At 37.3% G+C, this 9,494-nt stretch overlaps 1 protein-coding gene across 1 annotated transcript in view; it reads right to left on the bottom strand.

The window, feature by feature from the left end:
* LOC145978921 (calpain-A-like) overlaps nt 1-9,079 on the bottom strand; it is a 185,783-nt gene extending 176,704 nt beyond the window's left edge. The window contains exon 1 of the mRNA XM_083111900.1: nt 8,825-9,079. Coding sequence (XP_082968026.1) covers nt 8,825-8,907 — 83 coding nt within the window. The 5' untranslated portion in view covers nt 8,908-9,079. The remainder of the gene's footprint in view (nt 1-8,824) is intronic.
* Nucleotides 9,080-9,494: the final 415 nt, after the last annotated feature.

Below are 9,494 nucleotides of genomic sequence, written 5' to 3' on the forward strand. Positions count from 1 at the left end.
TCTTCTAAATACCTTATGCATTCAAGAAAGCTCTTCCCTTAACTAATTGGGGAAGGTAAAGTTTGAGAATCCCTTCCAAATTTCCACCTCAACAAATAGGTTTGGATCATTTCCAACAGCACCGTTGCCAAACGTGCAGTTTTACAATAGTCGTGTGAATGTGGAGCAGGCAACGTTTATGTTAGGCGTTATCTTGAATTTTGTAAAATATTTGAAAAGAGAGCAAGCAAAAGTTCAGCATTTAACATTCTCTTTCAATTGAATTGTTCACTGTTACAATTTCAATTTCCAAATTTATACGCCTGACCAAGAGGCCGTCATATCTCAGGCTAGTAATACGATAGTTACAGAAGGGGAAAACAAATACTTTGTCACGTTCCAAAGGTTGTTTCTTAATCAGTCTACAGGACCAGATTAGATTAGATTGATTTAATTTCCGTTCCTATTATAATTGGCTGTACAGTTTGCACAACTGTGTTTAGCAGGTTCAGGTCAACAATGAATTTCCTTAGTGCATTACAATCAAAACAAATTATTGAGATAATTAAGTATTACAGTAACACTTGTGATTATACTCGGCAATTAACAATAACAATACATATATTTTTGTAATAAGATGTAAGAAATAACTTACACAAAACAGCAATATGAATATATTCGAGCATAAATATATATAAAATTCCTCTTATATCATTCATTGGTAGCAATTAGTAATTTCTTATTAATTTTGTATTGATTAGTTGTGTATTAGGATTTATTTCATGAGTCACACCTTAAAGGTTTGTTTTCTAGTGTGTTGTTGGAAATTATTGTAAACTTTCTATTACATCATGTAGGCTACATTAATTTTAAGTATGTGAAGGAAGAACACTCACGGTAGTAAAGTCTTATTCGCTTTACTACAGGAACAGAATTGTGTGCGCTTGGGGGGAATTTTTAACATTTTTAACCTATTATTATTATTCCTTTGTTTATCAATTTTGGTTCAATAGACGATATAACTTCTAATACACCCCCACAACCTCGAAAAGCTACTGCACAGAATATCAGTGAAGACAGTGAAGAAACTGAAACATTTGGAAACCGAGGTAGACACTGGCGTACGTAGGATTTCTTCAGGAGGGGCTGAAAATGTAAAGGTGGATGGAATATAGAATAAACTATTTTTTACATTTACATATTTCCACCCTAAAAAAAAAATTAAAAATTGCAATTGGGGGTCATTTTAAGGGAGGTTTGCAGTGGAGGAAGGGGGGGAGGTGATCTACATATATGAGAATTATAAAAGTTCCAACCATACTTGGATGGCAAAAATATTTTTTATTCAAGAAATTGGAAATTACGTATTTTGCAGTCGTTCTAATCCACGTGATGTGGAAGGGCGGAAAAAAGTTGGCACGATCCGAGGAGGTCTGCCTGGTGTGAGTGACTCACTTGGCAGACGCCCATGATTTTCCGGAAGGAGCACAACGCCATCTACGAGATTGATGATTTCTGCGCCCGTGAGTTTTCCATTAGACAAGCCAGATGGCGTTGGTGATTGTTTATTTGAGAACAAAGACTTTCTTCAAAGGACTCGTATCTAACACCACGTGGAATATCTCACGTCGACTGCTTATAATTTTGTACCCATGCCTTTGGACAAATTTAGATTATGGATTGGCGCGAAATAGAACTATAATGGGAGCACACGAGAAAAAATAATTCCGTCGTAGGTTATGTAACTTGAAATGTTAAACAATCGTGACAACTGTTAATATCAAGGTGAGATATTTATGCAATTTTCAGCCTGCCTATTTTTTATTGATTTTCTTACACACACACCAAAGAAAGTCCCATGACTTTTATTTTTCTACCCGCATGTTCATGAATACACCTGCCCGAAACTCTTGCACAACTTGTTTCGTATTCACCTGTTTCTGGGACTCCTAACCAGTGTTAGTGCTAAGGCGAGATCACACCCTTTGAAAACTCAAAGGGTCTCACCAGTGGTGTAGAGTAGTTTTCTAGTCCTACCCGCAAGTAAAATTTCGGGATGCTTTGTGGAAAAAAAAAAATATATATATATATATATATAGAATACTGCAACGTATGTATGCATTGATGATGCCAGAAGGATGGACGGACGTAGTAATGACCATCCCTTCTGCAGCCAGAACCACTGGTGGGGGCTGAAGGGGCTACAATCCACCCGAAACTTTCAGAAAATAGAAACAAATCAAATGAAGGTAGTAATAAAATCGGGGGAAAGTTAAAACGTCTCCCGAAAACAATTTTTGTGTTTGAATAACTTTTGAAATGAATGTTTAAAATGGTAATTGGAGATCATATCACATGAAAATAGAATATCAAGAACGAGGTATTGATTTAAGCAGATGCATTCTCTGATTCAAGCCAATATTTAATCTTACTCTGTTCATTAAATGTTAGATTCATGGCACTGAACCCGCGTTCACATTCAGCTGTGGATATTGGTACAATTTCAATTGAATTCACACAATCCTTGAGCGAGGTGGAAATATGTTTGGATTTGTAGACGCACACATGCTTTCGCTTGCATTAAAGTTCACCTGACATGTCTCCACAAAACACACGTTCTTAATCATCTAAATGTCATATGTGTGCATTTTATAGGACTACATGTGAAAAGAAACCGGCTATTCATATTGTCCACCAAAGATTAAAAAAATTGCTTTCGAATTGCTCTAACCCCTGAACTACGTCCTACCACACGGTGAATCAATCGTTTTCAATGTTTCAAAAGTAGCCATGTCAATTTCTTGCTTTGCTCGAAGAACTGCAGCATTTTGGTTTTGCACATAATTATAGTACTTTTAGTAGTTGCAGAGTGTCTTAAAATATAGCAAATTCCATCATAAATTACTACTTTTCCGTATGTTATACCAATCCTTCAAACCTGAACCTCCCACGAGTTAATCGGGGACCATCTCGAATTAATTTTATAAGACACACAAAGAAATAAACAATAAAGATCTCAACAAGCTCTCGAACAGGATTAAACGACGAAACGATCCAACATACGTCAAAAACACAGACAAGTTTTAGTATTCGATACAAAAGTAGAAACACCAGAAGTTTGAAAAAATACCGAATACGTGGCATCTATAGATAGACAGCGCAACTTTTCAAGAACATTGGGTGGGCTCAAACACTTGAATCCTAAGTTCACAAAAAATCACATAAATTATTGGGTGGGCTTGAACCCCACGCACCCATATAAATTGACGCCACAGTACACACTCGTCATAAATTGCGTAACGAAATTTTTGTATGTAGTTACGGTGCGGTAAACTTAATTGAATTCAACTGGAACACCATAAGTACGATATACGTAGTTCAAAAGTTAGTTGGTTGGATGTAATGATCCCCGGTTGAGATGTGTCATTCATAACCAGAGATTTGATGTTTCACAAAAGAAAGGAGGGGGAGGGAATCCCTCCTATGCCCCTTCAGATCGCACCTTGCTTTAAAATGAATAGATGCACGATTGTTCGCTACTTTCAAATGACAAAATTCTGATTTTTTTTTTTGGTGGGGGGGGGGGGAGAGAGAATTGTTTGAAGTAGAATGAACACTCTTGTTTTGTACTTTGTGGGGCGTTAGCCCTGAAAGCCATCCTGGCCGAGCCAGCCCAAGTTTCAACGCAACGTCACTCCCATTCACATACCAATACAAATAGTGAAGAATGTATTCAAGATAACTTTCAATGTCAGTGCAAGGAGTGAATTAGACCTCTAGATTGTCGGTATTGACTCAGCATCACAAGGTCAGTTTTAATCTACTCGAAAGAAATAATGCGGCGGTTTACTGATCATGTGTCGCTCAGTAAAGCCGATTGAAAGGAGCACGGAATTTACTTGTACCTCGATATTGTTAATCATAATTTTAACGGTGTCATTTCTTTTCCATATATAATTGAATATACGGTTATTAGACTTTTTCATGAAACTAGACTTTTTAAAATAATATATCATAATCAAAACACTCATAACCAACTAAAAAAAATAGTTCGGCAGAAATGTCTACAAAACTTCAAACGGAAGAAAAATGAACTTCAAAATATTCCCCAGAATTTAACATTTAACTCGTTTACCACGGTAGCCTGCGCGTAAAAAGAGGCATAGAATACAGAACTTATTATCAGGGGCATCCTGACCTTTAGAAGAAGAAAGCAATTGCCCCCTGGACCCCACCTGGTGCCGAGATTTGGGGTCCATTTGAAGGATGTAACAGATAAAAAAATGGACACACGTAACAGGTGTGGACATAGGCGCCGACTCCATGGGGCTTGGGGTAGCTCGAGCCCAGCCCAATGTTAACGATGTGAGGGCAGAGCCCCCAAATAATTTTGCTTAATAGGATCTAATGTAGTATTATTTTGCTTCTCTTGTAAAGTTTACTCTGAATTGTGCCACATGAACTTAACTTTAAATACGCATTTGAAATGTTCTAGACCAACAACTTTGGGGGGGGGGGCTGAGACCGCTAAACCAACAACTTTGAGGGGGCTATGACCGGAGACAGCAAAACACATGACTTATTACTATATACTAAGTATATAATTATTATTTACTATTATACATATATTAATCAGATACATAATTAATTTAGCCAACGACTTGTTAAAGACTGTTTGGGAATCCCCTAAAAGAATGCAAATATTTAGGAATAATTTTGATTTGAATGAGAAGGCTGGCCATACTGGACTGCGACCACATTGCCCTCCTCGGTGGACGTTGAGAGCCTCCAGTATGCAACAGATCTTAAGGAACTATGAAAACCTTCTCAATGTTTTTGAGAAATTTTCTGAAGAAGATTCTACTGACGCAGCATCAAAATGTGCTGTATACCTGGAGACAATGCTTCACTTCAAGACATTTTTCGTTCTCTCCCTCTACTGCCATGTGATGGGTCCAATAAAAGAGGTAAACTGTAAGATTCAGTTTCTACGCATTGGTGCTACAGAAGTGAAATCAAAACTAAAATACTTGACTGACATCTTTCAAGAAAAGCGAATGGGTTTTGAGCAGTTCTGGCAGAAATGCACAGAGGGCAAACCCAGCCTCGTTGATGAGTCAGAATTGCCCCGGCAACGTCACGTCCCTAAGAGACTTGAAAATCCTGATGCTGCCAAAACTCACAAGTTCTACACTCCAAACTAGCATTAGGATTACCATACGTCCGGGATTAGCCCGGACAGTCCTGTTTTTTTAGTGCTGTCCGGGGTGATGTCCGGGATTGCAAAATGTCCGGGGTTTTGAGAATCTGAAGATGAAAATAGCTATCGGTATTGAATATTCACGACCAGAATTTAAAACAAACAAGCCATTTCTGAAAAAAAGTCATGTCTAGTGAAAAGTGCAACTGAGTCAACTAACAGATAATGCTACCTAGAACAGAGAGGTTTCCTAAACATCAGAAAATGTATTATTTAAAATTTATTTATTATTTAAAAATTAATTGATTGATTTTAGAAAATAATGTTAATATTTTTCTTGTACAATTTATAGTTTAATGTTCCAATAAAATTTTAAAGCTTTTAAGTAATTTCAATTTATTTTTGTAAAAAAAAATGAAATTCAGCAGTAACGAGTTGATCGCCTATATGTCCTGGGTTGGACCCAAAAAAATATGGTAAGCCTAACACTGACGTCTGCGACACAGCAAAATCATGTGTTAAACAAGGACATGAATCTACAGGACTACAAAAGTGCTATTCGCCGACTAAAGACATATTTGAGATCTACAATGGGACAGAAGAGACTAAGCAGCTTAGCGGTACTACACATACATCAAACTGTGCTTGATAATTTGGACCTGAGACCGCTCGTTAATGAGTTCATAAAAAAATAACCCAGTGCGTAGAGCAACTTTTGCTTTATTTTTAAATCATGTTCATATGTTTTTGTTGTGTATGTCACTTTATATCTTAGTGTACATGCTATGTTTTTTTATTATTGCAAAATTAAATTTCAAAAGTAAAATATTGTAGCAAGAAGAAAAAAGTAAACCTATTTTCCTGCGATTTGTGTTAGCATTTATGTAAATAATTAAATAAAACTGTTAAATATTGTAAATATTCGTTATTTTATGGGTACGTCAACACTAAGGTTATTTTCAACCCGTCACATGTCTGTTGCGGACATTAAAACACAAACCCATGCCCTCGCCGGGACTCGAACCCGAGACCTCTGGATCAAGCGAGTTGAGTCGACCACCCAACACGCTCGGCTACCGAGGCCGGCATAAAACTGTTAGTTTGGCCTCGTAATATCAATACATACTTTTCAATAAAAATGTTAATTATCTAAAAAACAAATGATCAGACACCAAAGACATAAAGAGACTTTGAAACATTTTCTAAACGTTTTTCATGTTACATTTCATTTGCATGAGGAATATAATAGCTGCTTAAAAACTCCTATATGAAAACGTATTTTTTTTTTAAAAAAAAAAAAGGAGGGAGTGAGTCATTCATTCATTTATTTCAGTGATCAGAGCTCCCCCCCCCCAATCATTTAGACAAGTCGGCGCCCCTGGGTGTGGACAATATGGGAAATTATTCTTAGCTCTTAGCTTGGAGCCAGCGGTTTATGATTTAACATATCGAATAAAAACATTGTGTCTGTGATGCAAAGAGTGACTAACAGCTAAAGCTCTCTCAGCAGTACTGCAAAGAAAGAAAAAAAATGCACAACAAACCGTTCGTATAATTAGCGCACAATGCACTTATGCCTGGTATGCGCACGAGAACAATCAATTTCACGGCTCCGTTTCTCAGAAGATAATTGGACGCCTCTTGTCTTTCTTTTGTGAAGGCTTTTGTTCACTGACTCAAGTCGTAATCTGGTAAGACTTTCTGTGACATAATATACAGGCATGTTTATGGAAGCATGGAAGCCGACGAAGAAGCATTCTGGAAGTAAAGTGTGTTGATTATTTTATAAAATTCGAACGTGCATTCGAAATGTCATCCTAGAGAGCCGCGATCGATATTCAAAGAACATGAGTAGATAGCGTCACGTGATGACCGTTGATTTTATTCAGGAAATCCCTACATATGCCTTAATTTACGTTAATTTTGGGCAAAATGCATAGAGGAAGCAGGTCAGGCCTTCATATTTTAATACTACTACTTAATCCAAACAATAAATGCTTCCACGGGTTGACAAACTTGATTGATGAATGTCCCTTCATCAATTTTTTCACGTTATCACTCATTCTCATCGTCGCGATTAGCTAAAAGTGGCAAAAAAGTAAGTCTAAGTAACGAAAATACAAAAAATACAAGTATTATTTCTACTATTCAATTTCTATATCAATGGCCGTATTCTCCCTGCAAAAATTCCTCATGATAACTGTCCTTATACATGCAAATTCGTGAAGACCTTCAACCGAAGTCACAAATGAATAAACTAAAAAGTACCGAACACAAAAAGCATCACACTGACCCACCTTTGTACATTTCACCTTGCGTTTAATCAAGGTGGAATACATGGCCCATGGACTTTTATGTGTTAGAGACCCTCATAAAGTTGAATAAATTATATATTCTGGAGTGCATAAGCCCGCAAAGGGTGTAAGAACCCACCTTTTAGAACTTAATTTTCTTCAAGAAAGTAGATCTCCATTTTCCTACTCGTTATGACATTTAAAGCGATTTTCCAGAAGTTAATTCCCTAAAATCTTCAGGTTGCGCCATTCTGAGTACCTTTAAAAAATTCAGTGGTTATTGAAGCAAATAAAGGCGTACGTGATAAATTCATTGCATGTAAAATTTATCATATTATCAGTATTATTGTCCAGAGTTCGCATTGAAAAGCCTGGATCATCCCACCTATATAAATTCCACCTTATTTTTTCTTCAACCAAGGAAAATATTTATATTATATTTGCCCCAACCCTGAAATTGGTTGTTGGTTTACTCACTGAAACTGTTCACTACATGTTTTCTACTTCACTTCAGTAGTTCAGTACTTCTTTCTTCCCTTCGAGAAGACTGTCTTCGTTTTTAAGGACGGCTGGTTGGGATATTGGATTATATATATGATGTTCTTACTTTGTTTCATTACTCCAATTTTTCCTTTCCTTCTATTCTGTCTTCAATTTCGGTTTCATTATTCCTTGATGTCGCAGGATATATCCTGCTCTGCTATGCTGTATCTTTGGGCGATACAATTCCACACGTTCCCCTTGGAATGTCGCGTGAATGAATGAGAATATCCTCATTTCTTACTTTATTCACGCATTTTCACTTGTTTTAGTTCAATATGAAGTTTACAGAGACGGACCCATCTGGAATATTAAGATTACCGAAACAGAATGAATGAGTTAACATTTTTGGGTGTGGCCATTTTGCACCCTTCTAATTATACGAGAAAAATCCTCCTATGTATAAACCTTTAAAAAAATAAGAAAGTGCAAAGTTGTTCATTAAAAAAGTTAAGGATAGTCTAAATTTTTTCTCAGAAACAGTGTAAAAGGCCCGCTCTTCTCAAAAATCTATAAACATTTGTCATCATCTCCTAACATGGAACGCGGTTGGGAAGATCTATTCACATTTTTTTATTTCCTGAGTGAAAAATTACTTCGAGTCGGGCGGGAACTGCTAATATACGTGAGTAGGTTAGCAGTTCATGTTTGGTGTACAGAGGTTTGTTTTATGACGTGATTCATCAAAGGCTGGTGCATGCGTTGCGCATGTGTTAAAAAGTGAAGCTCAAAATCACCCTTGTGGTCTCTTGTCCCGAGAGAAAGTTGTTATCCGCCACTGACACAAACGCTAGATAAACAAACTACTCACCCTCTAGTGAAGCCAAAGGTGCGCAACTTTCCATCCTTGTCTGTCAAGGCTTTGGTGTAAAAGTAAGACAAATTATAAGACATTTCGCCACTTAGAAAAAATCACTCCCGCATAAGTTTGCAACTCTCACAAATACGAAATAAGAAAATTTAAGTTAAAAACTCTAAGCATTATCCACCAATCAGTAATCGCAAAACAAATACTAACACCCACGTTTCTAACTTTCCCCGACCATTGCACCCAGACAACTAAACAGCCCATCCCACTGAGCTAATTTTGCCGCCCCAAACGTAACGTGTAGCAGCGCCTCACACAGAGGAAGACTGAACTACACAGGAGAGGCAAGATGTGAAATAGACTAATAATAGAGTCTCTCTCCACACTGATAACCAAATGTCAACCCTCGTCTCCCTGACTCATTTTGATCCGGAGAAAGGAGCGATGGTAGTCAATACGATTGGCTTGCGTGGGTGGGTAGCGTACAGCGAGAAACCAAACGTGGATTGCATAGAAATGAAATTAGTTGTCGCCAGTGAATTTCTCTCGGGTGCGGATGAAATATCTTTGGTGTTTATGGATTGTAACATTCTCTTTTTGCACCCTCCCCTTCCCACAGTACCAAGCATCGACATTTTATTCGCATTCTTGGATATTTTCTTCTTATGCCATG

This window comes from Lepisma saccharinum, chromosome 25 (genome assembly GCF_977018435.1).
Source record: "Lepisma saccharinum chromosome 25, izLepSacc3.1, whole genome shotgun sequence".
Lineage (NCBI taxonomy): Eukaryota > Metazoa > Arthropoda > Insecta > Zygentoma > Lepismatidae > Lepisma > Lepisma saccharinum.